Below are 26418 nucleotides of genomic sequence, written 5' to 3'. Positions count from 1 at the left end.
CAGTGCAACAGGACTGTCAGAACCTGCCTACTACTTCTCAAATGAATGGTGCTTTCCTGAGATCCTGTTGTCATGCATTGAGGTCCCTGCTGTGTATCATCATGCACAGCCTTTCCGGTCAGGAACTAACTGATGGTGAATGTAAAAATGCAGATTTCTTTTAAATAGTATTATTTTAAAGCCCTATTTATATAAATAAAGAAGTATACATTTTGTACTCTTGAGTCCTTATTCTTTTAGAATCCCTTTTATTCTTTCAATATATTTGAAATATAAAGTTGCCCAGCAGGATTTAATCTTAGCAATATAGCACTGGTGCTCAAGAGGAGTTTCAAATTCATGGTGTTCCTATTATTTTGAACAGGAGGATGACAAGTGCCAATGTTGTTTATTTTCCCTGGCCCAGTTTTAAAGTTAGCAGTCTCTCAAAAGCATGCCAGTAGCATAAAAGCAGTTTGAAGAGAAAGTAAACCAGATTCAGATGTTAAAATTTTCCTAGTACCAAAGTGATGTTTGGAATACTGAAGGGATTAATGTTCAAGACTTGTCTGGGCACTGAGGTAGCAGGGCCTCTTCCTCCTTTATTCTGACACGGGACTTGCTTTACCTGCCCCCTAGTATGCATTCCTCTTTGGGAATGGGACCACAAAATGCAGGTATGAATACTGGCCATTAAGGATCTACTTCTCCTTCAGACAACCACAGGTTCTGGTCTCATGCCCCATCAGAGGGATTTCATTCACATTCCCCAGAAACAGTAGCAGGAACCCCAATCCCTGTGCTTACGGTTCAGTTGGCAGCGAAGCAGCACTCACAAGATGAGTGCAAGATCCTCGTTGCCAGGGTAGTTTCTCAAGTCATCTGGCAGCTCTAAGGACACAAGTGAGTCTAGCTGTTTGAGGGAGTGAGTTTCTGACCAGTCCCATAGTGTATCAAGATCTGCTTGATTCAGTACTTACAAGTCAAGGAGTGGAAGGGAGACATGGCCCAATGACCCATTCTCATACTCATTTTCCAGCATTCGAAGCTGTCTGAGGCCCACAGAGGGTTGTAAGGGAAAAAGATCCAGCCTGTTGGGTATGTTTACTTTACATGAGTGAGACAGAAATCTCAATTGCTTAGAACCTACACAATGGCCAGGAAGAGGGTGAACACTTCTGTTTTCACCAGAGGCCAAAATCATTCACTGGTTCTTTTTGCCAGAATCTTTCACTCTTCTTGCAGTGAGGCTCAAGGTAGGTTGTCTGTGTCAGGCATTCCTCCATGGCCACCAATAACTTGTAAGAGCCCCTTTTTCTTCAGAAACAGGACCTATGGGAATCCAGCAACTTTTAGGAAGCTCTAAGGAAAGATACTACTGGGTGAGGTGCAAGTTCCTTGTTTCTAGTAAAGTTGGGAGATGGTAAGTTCCCTAAGCTTTCCTATACCAGGCCTGAGGTTGGGGTAGGTTGGGGAGGAGTGGGGTAGAGATCTTTAAGCCAAGTTGGTCTTACTCATCAGAAAGTAAACTCCCAGAGAGACTGATCTGTGACTAGAAGCCTCAGGGCAGATCAAAGTGCAAATAGCTTCCAATGTGGGAGTCCTAGGGAGTAGGTGTGGGCCAGGAAATTGACATCCCTGCGTCTCTAGTCCTGGAACTGACCAGGTTGGATGACTCCAAATCCTTTAAGGCTGCTGGGTCCAAACTGAAGGCAGGCCTGGCCAAGGCACTCTCATTCTTCAGTGGGTTAAGGATTGAGGCCAAGTTGTGGTGGAGGCCCCACCCAGCCTATTTACCAGTGTTTGACTAAGAACAGTTTTGTTTTCTCTTAAGTACCCATTTTTGAGTATTTTCTGGTGGCTTTAGCTTATTTCTTTACACTTTTGAAGAAGTAGTTCTTGGTTCATAATTAATGACTCATGCCTCATCCCTCAGAAAACTCCTGTTGATAATTTTACCAGTAGATTATCATGTATTTCTCAGACATGGCTTTTGTTTTCTCCTAGCCAGAGCTCTGCACACATTGCCACACAAGCTAATGTTGAAGTGACTCCTATAGACAGGGTGATTATTTTGTCCAAATGCTAAGTGCAGCATCTCCCTTATTCTCATGTGCCTTGGTAATTGTATCAAATAATTGAGTCCTTGACTAGTATAAGCAAAGCTCTGGGTAAAGATGCAGCTCAGTGGTAGAGTACATGTCTGGCATGCACAAAGCTCTCAGTTCAGTACCCAGTACCAAAAGGAGGAAAGGTAACAAATGTTAGGCTCTGCAGATGATATATTAGGAGTCAAGGCAAAACACCCAGATTGGCATTGAGGAGTTGTGTCATGAGGGAACACTGGTAGAATGTTTGTAGGTGGAAATAAGAGAGTCCCTTGATATGTGTACCCTTTTAGAAAGCAGAGGTAGGAATGGGGGATGAACCTCTGGTAGAGAGCCTAGGCCATCAAAGGAAGAAGCTGTGACATGTATGTTGCCCTAATGGGACCAGAGTCTAAAGTGGCACCATCATACCAGGCCATGGCTCTACAAGAACAGGTTTGTCAGAAGAACCTTCTTGCATTGGAGTGATTTATTTTGACCACTTTGGCCTTGTTAATCATATTTCCTTATGCTGTTTTCTTTTTTCTTCCAACTTGTCATACCTATAGCAGATCTTGTCCAGGAGACCCATTCTCTCTAATTTCATTCTCTAAAAGTCTCCCAGTTTATAGCTGTACATATCCTAGACCAAAAAAGTATGGGGTGGATTTTCTGTCAGACATAGATTGAAACTGAAAGGTATTTTGAAGTAGACTTTGACAAGGTTCTGATATTGACATCGTTGTGTTGATAAATCCTGGAACTGACCAGCTTCTGGTCTAATTCTGAGGTGACAGTGGAAGAGAACTGGTGATAGGAAATCACGGACCAATGTGATTTCAAACCCTTGGCAGGTACATCTCCATTCATGGATGTGCTATCAGCCAACATACAGATGTCTGTTAAGGAGAGATGGCTGGGAAAAGGAAATATATTGGCGACAGAGGAGACCAGCCTTTGGACAAGTGGTTGCCTTTCAGTGTGAGGCAGACAAAGAGTGCCTATGGATACAGAGATATTTTCAGGAAGCAAGACAGCTTCACTCACATCTTGTTATCCACAAAATCATCTGAGAATAACTCTGTAAACTCAGAGGTGAGAGACATGTGCTTTGTGCTTCTGCACCACTGCTTTGCTGCGTGGCTCTATACGTTCTTCTGAAACCTCCTTCTGAGCTGGCCCACAATGTGCCCAGGAGGTGGGAAGTGGAGGGGACTTGGCAGCTTGGCTGCTAATCACTGTGGCCACACTGACATGTGGCAGTACACATGTGATGGGCATCGGCTCCATGCTAGTTGTATGTGCCCAGTGGGAGCTTTGGCTATTACTAGGAGAAAGTAACAGTTCCTCTGTCGTTGGGCCATCTCCCAGGTCAGGATGTCTTCATCTGCAGAGGCTGGAACTTTGCCATAGCTCTCATCTTGACAGGTTTCTTTCTGTTTTTCAATTTTCTCGTTCTTTCTTTGTTTCTTTTCTTTCTTTGTTTTTTGTTTCTTTTCTTTCTTTGTTTCTTTCTCTCTCTCTCTCTGTCTCTTTTTCTTTCTTTATCTCTTTGTTCCTTTCTTTCTTTCTTTCTTTCTTTGTTCTTTTTCTCACCATGGGTCTTGAACTCTAGGCCTAGGAACTATCTCTCAGCTCTTCAGCTCAAGGCCAGCTCTCTATCACTTGAGCCATAGTGCCACTATCAGTTTCCTGGTGGTTTATTGGAGATAAGTATCTCAAGGGCTTTCCTGTCCAGGCTGGTTTTTAACTGCCATACTCAGATCTCTACCTCCTGAGTAGCTAGGTTGACAGTCAGGGGCCATTGGTGCCCAGCTTGACAGGTTTCTTATTTGTGCAAGATAACAATGGCCATGTTCTGTCCTGTGAGGAGTTTCCCTGTCATCCTACAACACTGATGGTCTTAGTGTTGTGGCAGAGCACACAGTAAGGGGGCTTTCTATGCATGCACATTGACTAGTATCTGAAAAGGCAGCTTGCAATGGCCAGGAAAGCTCCACAATTGCATACATCTCAACTTGGACTGGGCATGAACAAATTTTAAGTTCTAGTGTTGGTTCTTTTCCTTTGTGCACAGCTTGAGCAGGTTGTTTCCAGATGCCTGTCATTTAACTCAGTTACTCAATTAAGTCATCTGCTCTTTCTATGAGTCTGACTTAAATGACTGCTTATCAGAGGCCAATAACTGATTTTAAGGCTAAGTGAAACACAGCTAGTGCTCAGGCATGTTGAGTAAGAGTGCTATATATATAATGTACAGCTGCATGGTACTTGTGTTGTACACTTCTCATATCTTCACTGAATTCTAACTATTTCTTTTTGGGTCAGGGTCCGGTTGTGGGGCCTGAACTCTGGGCCTGGGCACTGTCCCTCAGCTCTTCTGCTCAAAGCTAAGACTCTACCACTTGAGCCACAGCGCCCCTTCTGGCTTTTTTCTTTTTGCTTATGTGATGCTAAGGAATCAAACCCAGGGCCTCATGCATGCAAGGCAAGCACTCTACCAATGAGCCACCTTCCCAGCCCCACTCTAAATATTTCCTATACAGAAGAAAGAAGCCATTCATTTTTGGCTTCTTTGCATAGGTATCTGAATCCAGCTAATGAGCCCATCTTACATTTGTTGGGGTTTTTTTGGTAGTTTATGGTTTGATTGAACTCAAAGCCTCATACATACTAGGCATGCACTCTACCACACCTCCAGCCCCCTTCTTGCTTTAAGTATTTTAAGTAATTTTTGGGCATTGCTCTTCCCTCACATACACCTCCCTCAGAGCTGGGATTGCAGGCATGAAAGACCTAGCCACAAGTATTTGGTTTGAAATGTTGTAATCCCATTGTTATTCTGGGTTCTCTAATTGGAGTTTTGTGGTATAGTACTAGAAGGCAGTGCCTTCTTACTTGACCTGAAATTATAAGCCTTAATCAGTGGACATAATTCTGCTCTAGACAATCAGAACCTCATATAAATGTGTGGACACTGCTCATTGTTGAACCATAATTCAGGATATGTTGCATGATTTTAAGCCTCACTTTTTATACGCACTCACTCGTGCGCGCACACACACACACACACGCACACACCATTGTCTTCTCTGGTGACTTTGTACATTTTCTGTGAGACCACCTGTGTCCTCTCCTGTGCATCTTGGAGCTTCTCTCACCAATCCTGCTATTCTCCAGCCTGTTCCCTCCTCCACTGTCCAGTCTCTGACCTTGAGAGAGGCTGAAGTTTTGTAGTACTGGGATTAGAAAAAGAGAAAAGTTAGATACACACATTTAAGCAGAAACCGCATCTCTTGAACTTTTAGGTGATTTTAGATGCACGTTTTCATCAGATCCTCACTCCTACTTCTTCTACTAGCCTCCCACTGCCATGTTCTTCTCCTGGCTCCCACAGAAGGCTCAGCTGATATTATAGGAAACAAAAACATTGTGCTTCTGCAAAACCTGCATTGCTGCTGCTTTGAGTGAATCTATTTTTGTCATGAGAATTTTTCTTAATGGAATATGGGAGAATCAGAAAAAATAATTATTTAAAGCAGTTTCACTTAAAACCTTTTTCTTTCTTACTCAGTTTATTTAAATTAACTTATATGCCTAAGAGGGACATTACACAAAACCATCTTTCTATGTATATTTTTTTTGCTTCTTTCTGTGGTGTCATGTTTCAAATTCCTTAAACTTTTTGACACTAAGATCCTCATTGTTGCAAATATCCAGAATGGAAGGGAAGGGAAATGAGAATGGAGATCAACTAATATCTTACATTGTCCACTGTCTGGGGCTGCTATTTCCACTATTGGAATTGATGATGGCCAGATTGCAGATTCATTGTCATGAAACAGCCCTTACATCATTGATAAAACTGAGTAGCTTGGGTTCCAATTATAGCATTGGGCTTTTGGTGTCTGCATGAGTCTGAAGGACCCAAAAGCAAGCTCCTCTGCACAGAAGTGAGGTATCCTCTCCTGATACAGTGAGATAGTGTGGGAAGTTTTCAAAGGAAGAGGCTATTACTCAGCATTCCTATATTAGAGAATTTGGAGAGAGAGAGCAAAACAAACCCATAAACTGCCCCTAGAACTTGACTTCTTCCCACTCAATCCTTCCTCTTTCAGATAATAAAGCTGAGTATGCTGAGGAAGGCAGCACACTACTACCTAATTCAGATCTTGTTGCCTGGATTTCCTAGACAATTCCTACTCCCTTCTGTGATGGTCTGACTTAATATCTGACCTTTTCAAGTGTCTTCTCAGAAGGAATTCTGTCTTCAAAAACTAACTTTGTGGCAAATCTTTAACTCAGTTCACAGATAATCCAGTGGGAACAAATACTAATTGAGTATGCTGCATTCTACATCTTTTAATGATTATGGGCTTTAATTGTAAGTTTTAAAAGTTATATATAAAAACCAGGAGCCAGCTAGTGCATGCCTGTAATCCTAGCTACTCAGGGGTCTGAAATCTGAGGACTGCAGTTTGAAGTCAGCCCAGACAAAAAAGTTCATGAGACTCTTATCTCCAATAAACTACTCAGAAAAAGCTGGAAGTATTGTTGGAACTCAATTGGTAGAACACTAGCCTTGAGCACAAAGAGGCTCAGAGACAGTGCCCAGGCCCTATGTTCAAGAACCATGGATAGCAAACAAAATCCTATATATACTTAACAAAGTTTTACACATCTTCCTCTTTAGGTCCATTATAATCTCCTACCACAAGACACACTGCAGCTGGAATTTTGTAGTTCATGTTTCTCCAGCTTTGTGGCCTGGGGAGGTCTCTCCTGACAGGTCATTTCTACAAAGTTTGATGGGTGGCTGTGTTTTAACAAACTGAGTTCCTGTTCAACTCATGTTTACAAATGAATACACACACCATCATGGCACCGTTCCTCTGAGCAGGGCTGCTGGTGAATTTAGCATGGATCTCTGAGACACAGACATAATTTCATTTGGCATTATTATTAATCCAGGCAAAATATAAATTGCAGCTGTAAAACATTATATCAATCCCATTGAAAACCTGGTATTGATTTTCTTCATAGATTTTTGAGACCAGAATTTTTTTTTTATATTGGTACAAATATATCATGGGATAAGCATGGAATAGTGGACAGTTTTTGATTCTTATGTGTTTATGTACAACAGTTTTATCATTAAACCCCAGCTTTCTAACAATGCCTTGGGATATCTCATTTAGAATCATGAGAAATTAGTGTAGCTTGCTAATTTAAAGGAATCAATTCTCGCATAACACAAAAACATTACTAACCTTGGGGGCAAATGACAAGGCTGCGATGAGGTCAGCCTCACCTAATGGACTACACCTCACACCAGTTGCTGGAATCTGCATCTGCAAGCCCTGTTGTCTTGTGTTATGTACAAACCTCCCAACCTCCCTCATTACAATATAATCTAGCAGGAGGCAGATGTCTACATCTGTAATCCTAGCTACTCAAAAGTCAGAAATCCATCCATACAATCTTGACCAGCTCAATTAGAAAAGTCTGTTAAAATTGAGCCTCCAAGTGATTAGTACAAACAGGACTGAAAGTGTGATTCAAATAGCCAAGTGCCAGTCAACTAAACAGAAAACCCTGAGTTCAACCCTCAGGACTTGTAGGGGGTTGGGGGGTAAGGGGAGAGGCAGCACTATATTCCATCTTGATAGTATTCAGAGGACGGAGAACTAGTAGGAAGTGTCTCAATGACTGTTGTCAGTCAAGCCCTGGCTTAGAACTCTGTGTATGAAAAGTTGTAGTTGTTCTTCAGTGGTCAGACTCAAACTACATAAAAAGAATAACTTTGTATGTAGGTAGGAATAAATTTATGCTTTGGCCTACTGCGTGAAATCAGAACAAGAAACCACCTTTGAAAACAGAATCAGCTTTATGGGAGGAGGCTGAGGAAGAAGCTTATTCCCTATATAGTATAGCATCAACCTCCCTGGAACTACAAAGCCTGTAAAAATAAACTCCAGCAAAGCATTGGCTGCGCCTTATGGCAAGTTTTTGTCCCCTGCTTAGACCACCTCCCCCCATGGCTGCTTTGCTCTCCAATTTCCTGTGGCAGTAGCATCCACCAGCACATAATGGGATACCGGCAACGGGATGCTTGCTGATCTTTCTTTCCAACCTCATGTCTTAAATTAGTCTGGCTCCATATCCCTAAGTTAATTTACTCCAGTTTATAAGACCTTAGAAAATACCTGTTGTTTCCAGATTCAATGTGTAAAGTCTCCTAGCAGGGGCAGGTTTTATCCGTTAGTCAATAACCGTTCAGTCAGTACCAGACAATCTTGGTGCTAAGTTCACTCTAAATTTTCCCTTTCTTGGACACAAGAAATCCCTCAAGTCACTGTGATGCTTGGGTCTTCAAAGAGAGAAAGTTGGAAATGCTACATATATTGATCAGAATGTCCTAGAGGCACCGTAAATACCAAAGCAGTTCTGGCTATGTCACCTACAACCGGTGGCAGCAGTCACCCTTGTATGATATCCAGGCTGTAGGTAAGCCTTTGAAACCTGCAGCAAGTAGATCGACAGACTACATTTTCTTGGAGGAGGCTTTTTAAAAAATCTTAGTTTTTATGATTTGCAAATTTTCTCTTTGGCAACTTGCAATCTAGAATAGATTTTTGTCATCTGCTCACACATGCAATGTTTTTACTTGTTCCCCATTTACTTTTTTAACTTTAGAAACTTGGTGAATACTTTAATTCAGTTTAAGAAGCCTAATATTGTAGCAGTAAAGGGCCCAGCCATTGGAGTAGGAGCATCCATATTGCCTCTTTGCGATGTGGTTTGGGCTATTGAAAAGGCTTGGTTCCAATCACCCTATACCCCCGGACAGGATCCAGATGGCGGCTGTAATGTTATTTTTCCCAAGATTATGGGAGGCGTGTCTGTGAGTACCTTCGTTGAAAAATTATTTTAGACAATGTCTTAAGGACCTATGGTTTGGATGTTGTTCTACTCAGAGTATCCGGTGTGTTCTTTGGGAACATTTCATCAATGTACTTGGTTGATGTACTGCTGTGATCCTTCCCAGGGGAAGGCCATTCCTCCCATGAGGAGCCTCCAGATCTGCATAAATCACACTGATATCCAGTTTTCAATCAAGAATTGTTCTCTAACTTCACAAGCTAAAAGCTGCCCTTTTAAAGTGGCAGTGGGAGGCCATGCACCAGTTGCTCACACACACCTGTAATTCTAGCCTTTTGGGAGGCTGATACCAGAAATGCAGTTTGAAGCCAGTATAGGCAGAGAAAACCAAGAGATTCTTATTTTAGTTAGAATGGAAAAAGCCACAAGTGGACCAGTGACTGGAATGGTAAGAGTGCCAGCCTTGAACAAATAATCCAGGTTAACAACCAAGGGACCTGAGTTCAAGTCCTAGTATTCACAACGCCACCCCCTGCAACTGTACCAATACACCTCTGCCAACAAACACACAAAAGCAATTAGGGATCAAACTTGCATAAATAAATGAAGTGAGGAGATGGGTTCAGTATAAATTTGTGGTTCATTTTTTCCCTATTGAAATTAGCCCAATCATGATGAGAGATTGTATTTGCATTTTCTCAATTACATACACCTGTTCCTTAGTTCTAGAGAGAGACTGAGAGAATTGGTAGAGAAGGGCATCCACAGAGATTGCACTCTGTTGAAGGGAGGGACTGGATGTCAGATTGGATAGAGGAACAAGTGAAACTCCTTTAGCTCCATCATTGAGTGCCCATAGTTTGGCCTGGCCAATTATCATGATGCTGTCTTCATACCCATCAATGTGGGGAGTGCTGGAAGACCACTATATCATGGAGAATGGCTGTAGCTGAGGGAGTTGCAGAAGGAACTGAGAGCCCACAGCTGGAGTAGCAGTACCTCCCTTTGGGGTTCATAACTACGTTTACCTCTGTGTCACTGGGACCTACCTCCTCATGCAGAAACATCCAGGACCTGGGGGTATCACTTCCTTAGGGAGCCTACAATGAGAGGAGATAGACAGTACAATTTCAGGCAGTCTTGGGAGCAATGAGAGTACAATGAAGAAGAAAATGTGTGTATCCTCTCTGAAATTTCAGAGGGTAAGAGTAACTGAGGAGAGAGAGTTGTCAGTCACTGCTGAGTGGGTAGGGTTGAGAAGGAAGGAACATTGGAGCTGGGAGTGGCCTGTGCAATCCTAACTATTTAGGATGCTGAGATTTGGACTATCATTATTCAGGACCAGTCCAGGCCAAAAGGTGGGTGACATCTCCTCTTAAGCTAGGGATGCATATCAACTTCACTACAATAGGAAGCCTAAAATAGGTGAGTCCAGGCCCTATAATGTACCTGGATAGGAAGCAAGACCACAACTGAAAAATGACCAGCACAAAATAGTAGTGTAGCTCACCTACCTACCAAGTCCAAGACACTGACTTCTAACAGGTGTACCATGAACAAGTATAAGGTTGGGGACCTCGGTGTCTCAGTGTTATGCACAGAGATGGCTGTAGCATCTGTTGCTCTGTGGACTCCTGGCAAGGAGGAAGAGTCCTTCCACATCCCTCAATCTATGCCTACCAAGACAGCAAATGCTGAGTGGAACCCCTCATGATGTCTAAGCATGGAAGTTTGGTGTGCACTTTTGTTCCTCAAAGGAAAAGAGAGCAGGGATCTGCAGGACCAGACAGACTCCTGAGTGAGAGAAAGGCAGAGGGAGGCAATGTTGAGGTTAGCATGGGGTTTGTGTTTAGTGACTAATATGACTTCAATGGAAATGTTCTGGCTTTGATTATGACATGTGCATCTAGGGAGAGCTGGGGTAGTCCAGGGAAACACTTGTGTAAATTTTCCATAGGTTGAAACTTACTCTAAAGTCTAAGTTGTTTTTGAAAACTGAAATGTGGAGAAGTTGTAAAAAGCACACAGCCCCCCAGTACTGGCACTGTTCTCTGTAGATGTACCTGCCCTATCCACCCTTCTACTGGTGGGTGCTTGTCCCCAGGGTGCCTCATGCCCCGTCCCTTTGTGCTGCTCAAGCCAGAATAGCTGCTGTTGGGCAGGGAGGATCAGGAAGCCCTGTTGCACCATGTACCAACAGGGCCTCCTTCCCTTGGAGGCATAACACATTACAGAGCTCTGCAGCACCCTATCATTGCTATGAATTGGAGCTTACAACACTTGAGCTTTGCCTGCATTAGGCCCCGACAACTTCAGAACAGCCTTTGAGGACTTCTGAGACCTGGAGGGAGAGGCCTGGAATGCAGCACCTGTTCCCATTGAGCAGTGAGTTTTCCACAAGGAGCTAACAGGCTGAGAACCTTGGGAATGAGCAGTGCAGGGTGGCTAAACCTTGGTACTCCCTGCTAACATGCCAGGCATTCACTGACCTTTATATGCTAGCCCTCTGTGCCCACCAAACCATGGCCACTTGGTGTATTGTCTGATAAGCCAGGAAGTGATTGGCCAGCAACCAAGAATGACCAGTGTCAATGGGATCATAAAGTTGAATGTACTGTCCCTTTATGAGAGATCCCTGGTAGATGTGAATGTACTGTTGCAATTGACAACTCTTTCCATCAACTCATCCCTCCATTTATAACTCAATTCACATCCTACACCCTACGCCTAGCAGTCCAGGTTCACAACCAGTACTGTTCAGACCCAATACTTTGACATCAATTAAATGTCCAGTGCAGCCCCATTTGGGGTTATTTTCTTTTTTGTCACTATAGGATGATAGTGTAAAAAGTTACCAGTCCCCTCATTGGCCTGCATGCCCACACTCTCTGAACACAACCAATCCTGAGCCATTTCTAAAAGCTAAAATTCTTAGTATAAAGGTGTCTTCTCAGAAATTCCATGCCAAGTTTTAGGCTCCTGTCTTTTCTTCACTTGTAACCTGACATACCTTCCTTGGGCAGATTATTAAGTTTTTCTGAAACTTGGCCAGCAAACTGAGAAGTGTAAAGTTTGGGCTCAGTCTCAGCCTCCTGCTTCCTTGAAATCCAAGAGTCCCACAAGGACAAGAAGGTATTCTGCCCTCACATGTGAGGACCATGTTAAGCACATGACAGAATGGGGGTAGGTCCCATAGTGCTCCACCTGACATTGAAATGCTGTTTTGTCCATTTTACTATGCTGTGTGCACCTGGCCCGACCAAATTAAGGGTAGATCTTTAAGCTCATTGTGAGTTATTACTGAAGAAGTTGACTTGCTAACAATTAAATGCTAATTCTTTCACTAAAGAATCCTTATTTCAGGAACAGGTTATGATCATTGCAAGCAATAATCTGGGGAGTGTGTGGATGTGCAATGGTATGGGAGGATGAGGGTAAAGTAGAGGAAAGACTAAGTAAATTTGGATAAACACCATCTAGCCAAATGGCATTTTGGAAGTGGAATCTTTGTACTGAATGTTGACAGTGGTAGAATTCTTGATAGTTCATTGTGTTTAGAAAGATTCAAATTTGTTTGAAGTCTCTGTAGTATAAGCACCTGCACCTTGATTAATATTCAGTGTACACAAAAAGTGCATGAGTGCATGAAATTGTACACATACACACACATACACAAATTTGGAATTGAAGAGAGGCTATTAGTACAGACCTGGGACTAAAGAGCCTGTGCTACACGAAGCACAAAGTGACCTATACTATGACAGCTGTTGCTCAGATTGTATGATCACCTTAAGCCATACTTCCAGCCCTTTTTGTGATTATTTTGAAGGTGGAATCTCAAGACTTTTCTGCTTAGGCTGGACTTGGAGCCACCATCCTCCAGATTTAAGCCTCCTTAGTAGCTAAGATTACAGGTGTGAGCCACCAATCCTGGCCTACTGCTTGTGCATTTAAGTGGGAAATGGTTAACAGCCTTGAATCAGTCATTCACACTCTTGGGAAAATTCAGGAATTCCTTTCATTGTCCTGCACATCCAGCCATTTGGAAAAGAGAAAAGCACAAGTCAGGAATGACTCCCTAGTAACAAACAGATGTGTATGGAGCTAGCTTGAAAGAAGCAAGACGGGCCACCATACCAGTATGATGGCTAGAAACAGATGGCTCCAGTGAGACCAGATGAAGAGAACCAGGTAAGGGCATGAATAAAGGCAAATGGTAGAGAGCCATGTTAGAGCTATTGACTGACAAGGGCAGAAAACATAAAAAGTAGTAATGAGACTAGGCATGGGGTACGTGCCTATGATCCGCATACACATGTAGCTTAGCCCAAAGGCCTACTTAGACCCTATCTTAAAAAAAGAGAAAAGTGACTGAGGAGAACAGAGTGGAACCACTATCACTGGGTTCTCTGGACCTGAACATGTTGCCATATACTGTGTTGAGAATATACCTCCTGCTTGACTGGAGGGACTAGGATGTGGTTTCTCTAGTGTATGTTGAGAAAGAAAATGATGCTCTAAGATGGGCAAATTCAGTGGTCCTAGGGCCCCTCTCCTTTATCCACTCTCACTTTTCTGCCTTGAAGCACCGAGTTAATAAAAAGAACAATGTTTAGTGAGATTTCCAATAAGTGTTTACTTATACACCATCTTTTTACCCTAAGATGTTACTTTGTCAACCTGTGGCTAAGCAGGACATTCCACAATTTTCAGAAGCTCATGACCTGTCCAAGACTGTGCTTAAATGCCAGCCTCACTTAGGGTGATGTTGTGGAATCTTGCAAGGCTTTCTGCTGAGGAACAGGTTCCTTGCAACTGTTTTCATCCCGCTTGCTTCTCTTGAAGGGTGGTGAGTCAGCCACACCTGTGCCCTCCAGCATTAGCTCATGTGCTCTGGGCACTGTGTGGAATTAAAAAAGCAGTGGAAACTGTAGTACCCTCTGAGCAATTTTCATGAAGATTGCATCTCTTGAGAAGGGAGACTCTATCCACCGCTTGTTTACCTGAAGCCCAGAAGCCCTGGGTCTGGTTTTCAGCACTGCCAGGGAAACACAGAAGGAAGTCATCATTTCAACCCATTCTCCCCTCCTCACACTTCATGAGCATCTGGGAGCCTGTTGCTGGAATGGTGCAATCCACACACTTTCCTCTGGAACCAAAATGAAAACCTGGTACAAAATTAAAGCCAGTGTAATGTGAATAAGCTTGCATTGATGTATACACTATTACATGTTGTAAAAACAAAAGAATGTTCACTTCCTTCATGCAATCATTCGAAGTCATGTGTCAGACTCACCCCGCATGACAATAATTTTGGGAACATCAAAGTCCTGGCTGCTTTGTCTCTTATAGTTATATCCATATGGTGAAACGTGATGTCTAAGATGATATCCAGCAGGAAGAGCCTCAGCCATTAGAACATGGGCTCTGTGTCTCAGGAACAAGTCACTTTTCGTAACTCAGAGAGGAAAAGAAACCCCAGAGAGCCATTCCATGCCTGGTTCACTTCCATAAGATTAACAATTACTTGGCATTATTAATGGCTCATTGTCTTGCATATGAAGAGTTCACACATGGGAGCTGGCATTAGAGGACAGAGTGCAGATAAAGGAAGTTAAAATAATAACCTCAAACCAAAGCAGACCTTTTTTAGTTCATATTTTTGGATTATCAATGAGGTTATGTCTTTCTCTTAATCACCCAGCCCATCTGCAAATTGGATCATGACCCCACACAATTCATACTTGGTGTCTACTAGCACCCCCCCCCCCCACAGGATCGGGGGTTTGTGAGTACCCATCCTCAATGTTGACATTGAGGAATGAGGCCCCCTCTGTCTGCTTGCATCATGTTTCACATCACATCACTCTGCTTTCTTTCAGGCCAATGAAATGTTGATCAGTGGATGGAAGCTCACCGCACAGGAGATATATGGAAAATGCCTGATGTCCCAGGTTTCTGGCCAAGGATGTCATGGTTCTAATCAAGGAGCTTGCTTCCTGTAATACAGTTGTTCATGTAGTTGGTTCTTTTTTCCTTCATGTTTTTTTGTTGTTTATTTTATTTCCCATCCCTTCCTCTTCCCCTTCACCCCCCCCAACCAAAGTTGTAAAGTTCATTTTTTGACAAAACATCTTATACATCTGTATCCCTATTTAAACAATTTCTTTTTTCCCTTAGTTGGTTCTTTTACATGTTAGTTTAAAAAATAAAATCTTAGGCTGAGAAGGTAGCCCAGTGATAAAGTGCTTGCCTAGTATGCATGAAGCCCTGGGATCGATTCCTCAGTAACTACAGACCCAGAAAAAAGTCAGAAGTGTTTCTGTGGCTCAAGTGTTAGTGTGCACAAGCACTGAGTTCAGGCCCCAGAACTTACAAAAATGAATAAATTAATAGTTGATCGGCTATTGCCACTTAAGGCCATAAAAAATGGGCAACAAGGCTCAGGACTTTTGCCCCAAGAGCTTATGTCTCTGCCCACAAACAGGGTGATAAGGATCATGTGTCTCACTTTCCAATAAATATAAAACCCTGAAATGATGAATGGATTGATACAATGTGGTATATATGTATGAAGTTGCACACACACACACACACACACACACACACACACACACACAGAAATCCCACTCATCCATCGGAGAGCATGATAAATACCATTTGTAACAAAGTGGAAACACTGGGAAAGTATTATATTACGGGAAGTAATCCAGACTCAGAGAACACAGGCTGCATGGTTTCCCTTATTTGTGGCAGCTACAATGCTCCACTAATTCCAGAAGCAAATACACTGGGTTGTATGCTAATGCTGACAGATGAATTAACTGAAATATAATGGACTCTATGAAGAGCAGAAATAGTGAAATATTTTTTCCTTTAAGGAAATGTTTAATAGTCTGCAAGAAAAAAAAAATCCAAAAGTGTGTCAGGCAATCCATTCACTTGTTAATATCTTAGAAAGAAGGGTGCTCTCACTGCAGTGGGCCAGACTAAACATAGTCACACACATTTTTGAGACTAAAAATCCAAAGCCTACTGACATCACAAATAAATGTGTCTTGTTAAAAGTTTTAATCTATTTCTAGTTCCTGACTTTCCAGACCAAGAATTATTTTCTTACAAGGGAATATGAAAACATAAACATACATTTCTGGAAATGAGCATGAGGTTATTTGTTCTTTCTCAGAAGTTTGTCTCAATGAAAACAAACAACTGAACTTAAATGCTGAAGAATATAAATGTATTACTCCATCATACCATGAAAAGAATGTAATCTGTGAGCAAGGTAAACATGACCAACCAAAATAAGGCAATTAACAGAAGTCTCATAGAAGTAAATTTCTTCTTTTTCATTGCCATCTTAAACCCTTCACCTCTGTGTTCTTCTGGTACACAAATGAGAATCTGGCAGACCTCTTAAGGAGCAGAGCAGAATGGACAGTCTCCACACAGGCCAGATGAGCACAGTGAGTTGACAGGTACCCAAGGTAGGTATTTCAGTATGGGAAGCTGTTGGAATGATCCTTTCCTCATAATCCAAACAGTCACATGCTCATGGCAAGGTCCAGAAATGTCGAAGTGAGACTTATGAAGGTCACAGGTGAAAAAAGGCAATAATCTAGAATAAAAGATAAATGTTTCAAACAGGACTGTGGTAGGGCATAACTGTAATTCCAGAACTCAGGAACCTGAGGCAGGAAGATCTTCAATTTTAGTCCAGCTTGGCAATAAAGCAAGGTCTTGCCTTATGAAGCTCAGGTTTCCTATCATCACTTGCTAAAGAAAAACTACTTGCATGAGAAGCACCATCTGAGATTTCCATGGCACCCTCTCCGTCTTCACATTCATTGCCTTTACTAAGTTTTTTCTCTGTCACTATCCATTTCCCAGCTAATCAACTGCAATTCATCTCCCTTGTCCTTATCATCGGCACACAAAGTATTCTTGCCTATTCTAGTGCCATTCCCATTGTTTCTCTGCATTTTAAACAGTGTCCTGTCTTCATCTGAGTGATCATTTTCACTGTAACTCCATGGTATATTTGTGAGCTCAATGTACTAGATGTGGTTGTTTCTTTGGTCTCGGAGATAATTCAATATTTCAGGTGTCCTGAAATCCTTCTCCAAACTTGAGCCATGCTTCAGAGAGGGAGGGTGGCAGCTGTGCTCACTGTCCTAAGACTTGCACTTCTGACCTGTGGTGGACTCTTATTGAAAGCATGGATACTCTATGTCCCACTTCCTTTTCTTCTTGGGTCTGTTGGTGCCATCACCATAGACATGGTATCAGCTCGTGCTAGAATAATTCTTTGGAAAGAATAAGACAAAACCCAATAAAGGAAGCACAAGGAAATTATATATTGTTCAGTGTGAAAATATAAAATTCATAGTGAAGCAAAATTTATGGGGATCAAACCTCCATTTTCAGTGGCCTTGAATGTCAAGCCATCGTACTAGATCTCTATGTCTGTGTGTAACATTTATAGTCAGGCTCTTCTTGTGGTCATGTAGGTCCTATTGACCACCAGGAGTCACTGGAAGTCCAGGGTACATTTGGTACATGGGTGGAAGGGTTCTCCTGGAGAACCATTTTGGCACTGACAGGCCAGGGATGAAGGCAAAAAGCCAAAAAAAGGCAGCAGTAAATGTAGGGGAGGCTGCAACAGTGGCTACAGTCACAGCCTGAAACCCGAAGGGCTACAGCATGGTCACTGCAACCTTTGGAACTCATGTGCTCATGGGGAGCTCAATTAGCATGCACAGAGCAACGAAAAGTTGGGTATCCTGAAGCCAACGTCCAGACTGTTGTGGCGGTACAAACTGAGGATTGAGGGCTGAGAGTGGTCAGTCCAGAGGCCCAGTGGTTGGAAGGTAAGTACACATAATGGTCGCTTAAGCCCTGGAGTCATTTGACAAGGAAAATTTGTTGTTTCTTTTCCCCCTGTCTAAGCTGCCTTCCTACCATCACCCACACACCTCGCTTCCTCTATAGCAAGAGCATAGTCAAGAGGCACCCCACTCAGCTTAGAAGAGATTTTGCAGTGGGCCCCTAATGATCCCTACCTCTTCAAGAGGCTGCAGCTGGAGCCGTCATTGGAAAGTTACATACAAACCCAGTGGGCACTCGAAAGGATGCCTGTGCTGCTGAACAGAAGTATGAGAAGCTGAGACCATTTGAATGTGGTGATGGAGGTGTGGCTCAGTTGGTAGACTGATAGCCAATGAACCAAACGGTCAGGTCCTGAGTTCAAGTCCTCATCTAGAACCAAAGAAGAAAGAGTAAAAAAGATCCTTTGTAGCATTTTTTACATTTGACATTCGTCCTATACTCTCACTAAATATATCTCTATATACCTATAAGAAATAAATTTATTCCTTTGTTGTTGGGCTTTAGCTTCATTTTTACATTACTGTATTTTGTAACCCAGGACATCATCAGTCATACTTCCACTCCATTTTTCTTTCTTGGTTCATTTTTTTCTTATCTATTCTAAGAGACTGAAGTCCAGACAAGGGCTCTGGCCATCATCTCTTTTTGCCCACATCCCTACTTTTTGCCTTTGTATCTTGTGTGTGTGTGTGTGTGAGAGAGAGAGAGAGGGGGGGGGGAGAGAGAGAGAGAGAGAGAGAGAGAGAGAGAGAGAGAGAGAGAGAGAGAGAGAATAACGTAGAGAGGGGTTACAATTACATGGGCAAGGTAATGAGTACATTTCATATCAAGCATTGTTGCCTCCTCCTTACCATCCATTCCCATCTCTTCCTCATCCCATCCCCACCACGTCCCATAGTTTCCCTTATTTGCAATAATTAATATATGTCTGACACAAGCAGAAATGGTCAGATAAATGAAATGAACCCAGAGATAAGGTCTCATTTTTTTCTTGCCTTTGTATCTTTATTGGAGTCTTCAAACCTCATGCAATTTCCAGCCAGAAGTGATCTCCAATGGCGGTTCTCAGATGCAACCTCTAGACATATGTAGTCATGAGCTAGCAGCAGCCGACTTCTACTATAATTTATGCTGGTGATCTTCCAAATCATTTCTCAAAATCTAGGCTGTTCCTGATAGCTTGTAACCCATATCCTTCAGCTCTCACTCTCCTCAGAATCAAGGGTTTCAGGTTCAAACCACCAGCCTACAGCTTAAGACTTGTTTCATCTTCCTTTTTACCTTTTTTATCTTGATGATTCTTTAGAAATTAAGAGTTTCAATAAAACCATGGACTGGGGGCCTAGGAATGTGGCTTATTTGTAGCGTGCTTGCTTACCATGCATGAAGCCCTGGGTTCGATTCTTCAGTACCACATAACAGAAAAAGCCAGAAGTGACACTTTGCCCCAAGTGTTAGACCACCAGCCTTGAGCAAAAGAAGCTCAGGAACAGATCTCATGCCCTGAGTTCAAGCCCCAGGACTGGCAAAAACAAAAACCAAAAGCCAAAATCAAAAAATAAAAAAAGCAACAAAACAAAACAAAACAAAACAAAAAACTATGGATTGCTGGTGCAGTTGACTCATACCTATACTCCTAGCTACTAATGACACTGAGATCTGAATGTTCCCATTTGAAGCCAGCCTGGGCAGAAAAGTCTGAGACTCTTATGTCAAATTAATGACAATAATCCAGAAGTGCAGCTGAAGTTCAAATGCCAGAGTTCTAACCTTTAATACAAGGAGCACAGGGACAGCACCCAAACCAGAATTCAAATATCTCTAATTGTTGGAGATTGTGGTTTGGTCAATTGAGCACTAGTCAATGAGTGAAAATGGCAAGTATTGAGTTCAAGTCCTGGTTTGAGACCAGAAGAAAAAACAGAAAGTAAAATCAAAGAAACAGACATTATAATAATAACTGGGGGGTGGTCACAGAGCATAAGCAGGCCCTGCCTCCATTCCTCCCTCTTCCAGCCTTCTCTGACTAAGCAGATGGGCAGCCTGGCCTGACTTGCTGGCAGTGGAAGAGGCTGCTGGTTTTGGGGAATAGTACCAATGCCCCCAGTCCCCAGCTCAAGTAGTCAATGAGGAAAAAGATTGTGTGGGAGAGGCCAGTGTTGCTGCTGCCTTAGGCTTCATCTCATGGCTGGCTCTCTGCCAACTTGGTCATACCTCCCAACTCCCTTAATGTCTATTTTTTTCAACATATATTTTATTTTACAGTTTTGTATTTTAATTTTTTAATGAATTTATTTATTTTGTTTTTGGTTCTAGATAAGACATGAATTCAGGCCCTGGCCATGTCCAAGACCATTTTTTTTTGTTGGTCATGGGGCTTGATCTCTGAGACTGGGAACTGTCCCTCAGTTCTTCAGCTCAATGCAAGAGCTCTGCCACATGAGCTACAGTGTTACTTTTGGTTTTCTGGTGGTTAATTGTAGTTGAGTCTCACACACTTTTCGGCCCAGGCTGGCTTTGAACCATGATGTTCAGACCTCAGGTATGAGCCACTGGTGCCCATCCTAGACCATTTTTGTTCAAGGAAACTGCACAATAACATTTCAGCCACAGCTTAACTTCTGGCTTATTTTCCTTGTTGGGTTATTGGAAATAAGAGACTATCTTTTAAATATCTGGTTTCCTGGATACTGTTGACTCATGTGTCTAATCCTAGTTAAACAGAAGCTAAGGATTGCACTTTAGAGCCAACCTTGATAGAATCGTCTGTGAGACAGAGCCAACCTTGATAGAATCGTCTGTGAGACTCTTATCTCCAATTAACCACCATAAAAGTGAAAGTGAAGCTGTGGATCAAAATTGTAGAGTCTTAGCCATGAGCAAAAATAGTGCTGGAACACCACCCAGGCCCTGAGTTCAAGCTCTGAGACATAAATAAATAAATAAATAAATAATGGCTTTCCACTGTAGGTGTCTCACACCTATAAACTTGGTAGTCAGGAGCTAAGATCTGAGGCTCACAGTTTGACGCCAGCCTGGACAGGAAAATTTGTGAGTCTCTTATCAGAAATTAGTAGAAAAGCCAAAAGTAGAACTGTGGCTCAAGTGGTAGAGTGCTAGCCTTGAGCAAAAGAAGCACAGTGATCATTAATTCTATCTCAGGGACTGCCTTTCCCAATTAAATAAATACATTAAAATGTTTAGGGCTTTGAGGAGTGACTAAGACTGCTGAGCATTAGCAAATGAGCATGAGCACTAGGTACCAAGCTGGAGTCCTGCTCTGACTAGGGCATGTGTGGGTCCTGCCACCCCACACCTTCACCATCTGGCTTACAGCAGGGGCAGGCCAAGCGAGATGGGGAGGAGGAAGAAACTGCTGGGTTTATGGAAACTTAAAGATGCTCCCAAACCCCGGCTTCAGTGGGAAAGTGAGTCAGGAGTTGATTTTCTGCAGGGGCATCTAGTGCTCCAGGGAGGCAGGTGATGTAGGAGCTAAGAATAAGGTTGATGTCTCTGCCTCTGTAGGGCAGGAAGGGAGCTTGGGCTGGGCACCTAGACCTAAGGAGCCAGCAAGTTAAGGTAGAGTAAAGTCTTGATGTAAGGGTCTGTTCCACATGTTGCCGTAAAGCAGCAAACCATGGGGTACCTGGAGCAAAGAACGTGCTTCTAGGCTCTGAATCCAGTTGGGGAAGGCTTGGATTTTGTCTTTGGTTCTAGGTTGGCTGGGGAAGGTTGTCTGCAGCTAGGCAGGGTCCAGCTGTGCTGCAGGCATAGAGCTGCTGCTGCCTGTCTGCTGGTTGGAGGAGGATTTTCTTTCTGGGCAGACTGTGAATCCAGATCCTCAGATTGCTGATTTTAAATAGCTAGGATTGCAGATGTGAGCCACCACCTCCTGTCTCATTTTAGAAGCCTTAATTCCTTTTTTTCCCCATATTTTTACCTCTAGGACCAGGACTCCCACAGGCCACCTTATGCTTTCATTCAATGGCTCTACTAATTTAGCCAGGCCTCCCCACCCCCTTAATGCCTCTTTTCTTCCAAATTTCCTTTTATTTTTTGTTTGACATTGTTAAATTTTCATTAATGAATTTATTTTTCTGTTGCTTCTAGCACTTGAACTTAGGGCCTGGCCACTATCCCAGGGTATTTTTGCTCCAGGTTAACATTCTCTATAACACATGAGCAATAGCTCAACTTTGTGTGTGTGTGTGTGTGTGTGTGTGTGTGTGTGTGTGTGTTTTAGAGACTTATTAGGAATAGGAGTCAAATTGAAATGACTGGCTTTTGGTGGGTGTGACTCACACATAAAACCCTAGCTATTCAGAAGATGAGATCTGAGGGTCAGAGTTTGAAGCCAGCCTGGGCATGAAAGTTTTTGAGACTCTTAGCTTGAAGTAACTACCAAAAGCCAGAAATGGAATTGTGGCTCAAGTGCTAGAATGCTTGAAAAAAAGCACCTCAAGGACAGAGTATAGGCCCTGATTTCAACCTCTAGGGATGCTCCTCACTAATGAATTATTTCAGGGCTTGGAAATGTGCCCCAGTGGGGAGAGTGCTTGATAATGAGCAAGACTTTTCATACCGATTTCAAGTGCAAGCCTGTGAAAGATAACTAGTCTGAAGAGGAGTCTGAAATTCATTTTCTTTTTCTTTTCATCTGTCTTCTGTCTTAACTACCTTAGACTTCTCTGCAACTCTCACTCGACCTTCCAAATTCAGACAAGTGACTTCAAACTCTTCCCACTGAGCAACATTTTAACTCTTGACAGAAGCATTTAACTTAATTAATGAGCTAATATTAAAGACACAATTATTTATGTTCTTACAATCCAAGAGAGTAACCGTGTTGGAGAAAATTCAATTTTCTACATGAAAAAGTGGCTTAAAATATTTTCCAACCAGGAATAAAAAATAGTGAACAGGGAGTCATTTATTCAAATTAGGAAAAGTGATGATGAAGCTTTCAAAAGTGTCCAAACACATAGGATAGAAACTTAGACATGTTATTGGGAAAACAGATACTCTACTTGCTCTAGCTGGGAAATTGTGTGTTTGTGTATGTGTGTGTGCGTGTGTGTGTGTGTGTACCTGCCGGAGCCTGCCAGCAATGAAAAGGAATCCTGATTTAGGGGGCGAGGATGAGGGAAAAAAAAGACATAAGACAAAGGATGGGGTCAAGATGTCTGCATTTCAAGACTGAAGCACCGTTTATTTTTAACTTTTCCTAATATATACTGTTAGAAGTCAAGAGGTAATATAAGGTTACTACAGTCCACAAAAATAAGAAAAATTTTGGTAAAAACAGAGTACAGTAAAAACTAGACAAGGTCAACTGGTTGAATGTAAAACAAACTCTGCAGACATAGCAAAGCAATCCCAGGCACCTGGTGTTATTCAAGTAAGCCAGTTTCTTGTATGTGACTTCAAGTGAGCACAAGGGTCAAGATGACCTTTGAGCTTTTCTGTCGGCTCCCAACATGTACCCACTACAGGTCTTCAGCTCAGGCCTTGGATCCTATCATCTGCTTATTCTGTGCAAGGATGGCAGTAACCACTGAGCCACAGGTCTTCTTTTGGTTTTTTAGTGGTTAATTGGAGATACATATCTCATAGATTTTCCTGTTTGGACTTAATCTTCTGATCCCCAGCAATCCTTGGATTAGTGTTACTGTGATGCTACCATAAAGTGACAGTTCATTAAACTGGGAACAATATGGAAGTACTTGTGCAAGATGCAAAGTAACCAAATTCATTAATTTGGGAATAACACAGGATCACATTAGAAGCCCAAAGCATAATCAAAACCTATTAGCTACAATGTATGAAACATCACATATTTATGGTGTAGAATATATGCAATGAATTAAATCCTGAATCAAAAGTCTTTGCTGGGTTTTCTACTTTAAAAAAATCAGAAATAGAGTGTCATTGAAATGAAGTACAGACTGGAGGTTTGTAGCAAGCAGCAGAGCATCAGCTGAGTGAGCATAGGCCCTAAGTCCAAGCCCCAGGATCATAAAGAAGTAGAAGAAATTGAAAAAGAGGAGGAAAGAGAGCAACGGGAAAAGGAGGAGGAAGGGATGAGAGGAGGGAAACAAAAATAGAGGAGGAAGGGTAGATCAGGAGAAAGAGGAGGAGGGGAAGAAAGGAAGGAAGAAGAGGAGAGGAGTGAAGGAAGAGGGAAAAAAGACTGGGGGAGGAGGAGAGGAGACAGGAGGAGGAAGAGAAATGCAATATAACAACAAGAATTGTCGGCAAACATCTTGTATAAGTGATCTGCATCTGCATGGCAAGATTATTTTCTCATCAAAGAGATAGCTAACACAGTGAAAATGTGGGTGATTACCTGTGGCTCATTTTGTCATCAAAGCATTACATTGAGTTTTTACACTGCATACTCACTGAATTTAAAGTTATCACAGATGCATTCAAATGAAGGAGAATGAGTGTGAGGACTTCCATGTGCAGGGTGGTGTGAAGATCTCTCAGGAATATGTTGGCGATGTTGGAAGGCAATCCGTGATAAGCCCATTCCTCCTGACCCTTTCCAGGGAATATGTAACTGAGACTTCTTTTCAGGAGCAGGAAATAGTATGCACACTGATAAAATTAATTAAGCTCAAACAAGACAAATTTGATACACACTATTTCTTCACGGCTCAGCGGGTGGTGGAGAAAGGTTGGAGGCAGTGGCCGCGGCCTGCAATCTGGAACATTGGCCAGTTATGCTGTCTCCTGCACAACAAAACAGATCAGGACAACTCTGAGGAGGCACAGGCACTGTGGGTTCAGAAAAGAGAAACAGTGATGCCACCACTTCCATGTGCTTTAAATATATTACTATCTTATTAGCCATTAATGTTTTTATATTCTTCAATAATACTTTTTGGCAGCAATGCTCTCTTTCATTCTCTCTCTCTCCCTCCTTCCTTCCCCCCCTCTCTCTCACACACACACACACACAATTTTTTTAAAAGAAACTAATTTGTTACCAAAAATAGGAACTTTTAGCCAGGTGCCAGTGGCTCATATCTATAATGCTAGCTACACAGGAGGCTGAGATCTGAGGATCGTGGTTCAGTGCCACCCTGGGCAGGAATGTCTGGTTGTTTGTAACTCTGGGTTATTTTTCCAACTTTGCTTTTATATAAAGCTATTCTTTTAAGAAAATATAATTTACAAAACAATAATAACAACCAGATAGTCAATATTTACAAATAACCAGCAAAGAGGAATTTGAAGGTTCCTAATACAAAGTAATAAGAACATAATCAGTACATATTGTTCACAAGCATTGAAATATAAGACCATATGCCACAAATATGTACCATATGGGCTAAACAAACTTAAAAAATTAATGATCTATAGGTAAGATGTGGAACCATCTCAGATGCCCCTCAAGACAATATGGAATATACACACAATGGAATTCTATGCCCACATCAGAAAGAATGACATCTCCCCATTTGTAAGGAAATGGAAAGAGTTGGAAAAAATCATATTAAATGAGGTCAGACAGATCCACAGAAACAGACTCCACGGTTTCCCTCATTGGTAATAACTAGTGTGTGTCTAGTATAGTCCTAAAAGAGGATCACAACAGCTCAATAGCTATGTACATATGGACCATATAAGATGATGCTAAGTGAAATGAATTCCAAGATGTGGAAACGAGGTTTTTCTTTGTCGGTGTTCTTTTTAAGGTGCTATGATTTTTTCTTTTAACTTTTCCCTATGGTTTATCCCTTGTTGTCACTCTATTTGATTTCGGTAATCTGTGTATTGTATGTACGTTTACCTGAATAGGGAATGGGAACAACAAAATGGTGAGAAAAAAGACAAAGAGCAAACCTACGCAACAGTGATACTCATGAGACAATATGTTGGAAATGAATTTCATAAGTTGTGGGGGGTAGTGAGAGGTGGAGAAGTGGGAGAGAAAGGAGGGAGGGTATAACAATATTCAACAAGAAATATAATACCTTACTTATGTAACTGTAACTCCTCTGTACATCACCTTGGCAATAAAATTAAAGAATTTTTCAAGGGAAATAACATTTGAAGGGGAATAACCATGTCTTGCTTTTGAGGTTTCTTCAAAATTTTACCCAAAAAATTACACATTAGTTTCCAAAAAAATTAATGATATAGAAATGCAAATTATCTTGATTTAATCATGACAACCATGTACATGTGCTGAACTGTCCTTCCGTGCCCCATAAATTTGTCCAATTAAAAAATACAAATAAAATCATAGAATGGCACATAGAATTGACAATATGTATAATTTAATTTAAACACTTGATATTTTACCAACTGACTAAAAGCTATAACTGTCATGTTAAATAAATAGAAGAAATATGTCCATTAAACGTGTTCTTTCTTTACTGGGATTCTGGAAGTTTTTGTTTGCATCTTTGAAAATCTATTTAACAAAAGATCCAAAATATCTTTGTTGTTTGTAAATTAGTCTTCTTAAATTTTTATTACATTTTGTTCAGAGTCACTTGGAAAAGCTTATATCACTCAACAAAGAGAATTATCAAGTTTACCTTCAGGTCTTAAAGCTGAAGTAGATTAG

General features: G+C 41.8%; 1 protein-coding gene across 1 annotated transcript; it reads left to right on the top strand.

The window, feature by feature from the left end:
- The first annotated feature begins 2978 nt into the window (after window positions 1-2978).
- On the top strand, window positions 2979-26418 carry LOC122100152 (chromodomain Y-like protein). The gene is given in 7 exon segments (XM_042670540.1): window positions 2979-3161; window positions 3262-3437; window positions 8763-8970; window positions 14831-14904; window positions 14906-14966; window positions 18022-18139; window positions 26339-26418. Coding segments are annotated over 7 exon segments (900 nt in total).

The sequence above is a fragment of the Dipodomys spectabilis genome, unplaced genomic scaffold (assembly GCF_019054845.1).
Source record: "Dipodomys spectabilis isolate Male_0828 unplaced genomic scaffold, ASM1905484v1 ptg000567l, whole genome shotgun sequence".
NCBI lineage: Eukaryota > Metazoa > Chordata > Mammalia > Rodentia > Heteromyidae > Dipodomys > Dipodomys spectabilis.
Note: the sequence above shows the minus strand (reverse complement) of the source record. Positions and strands in the feature narration are given on the sequence as shown.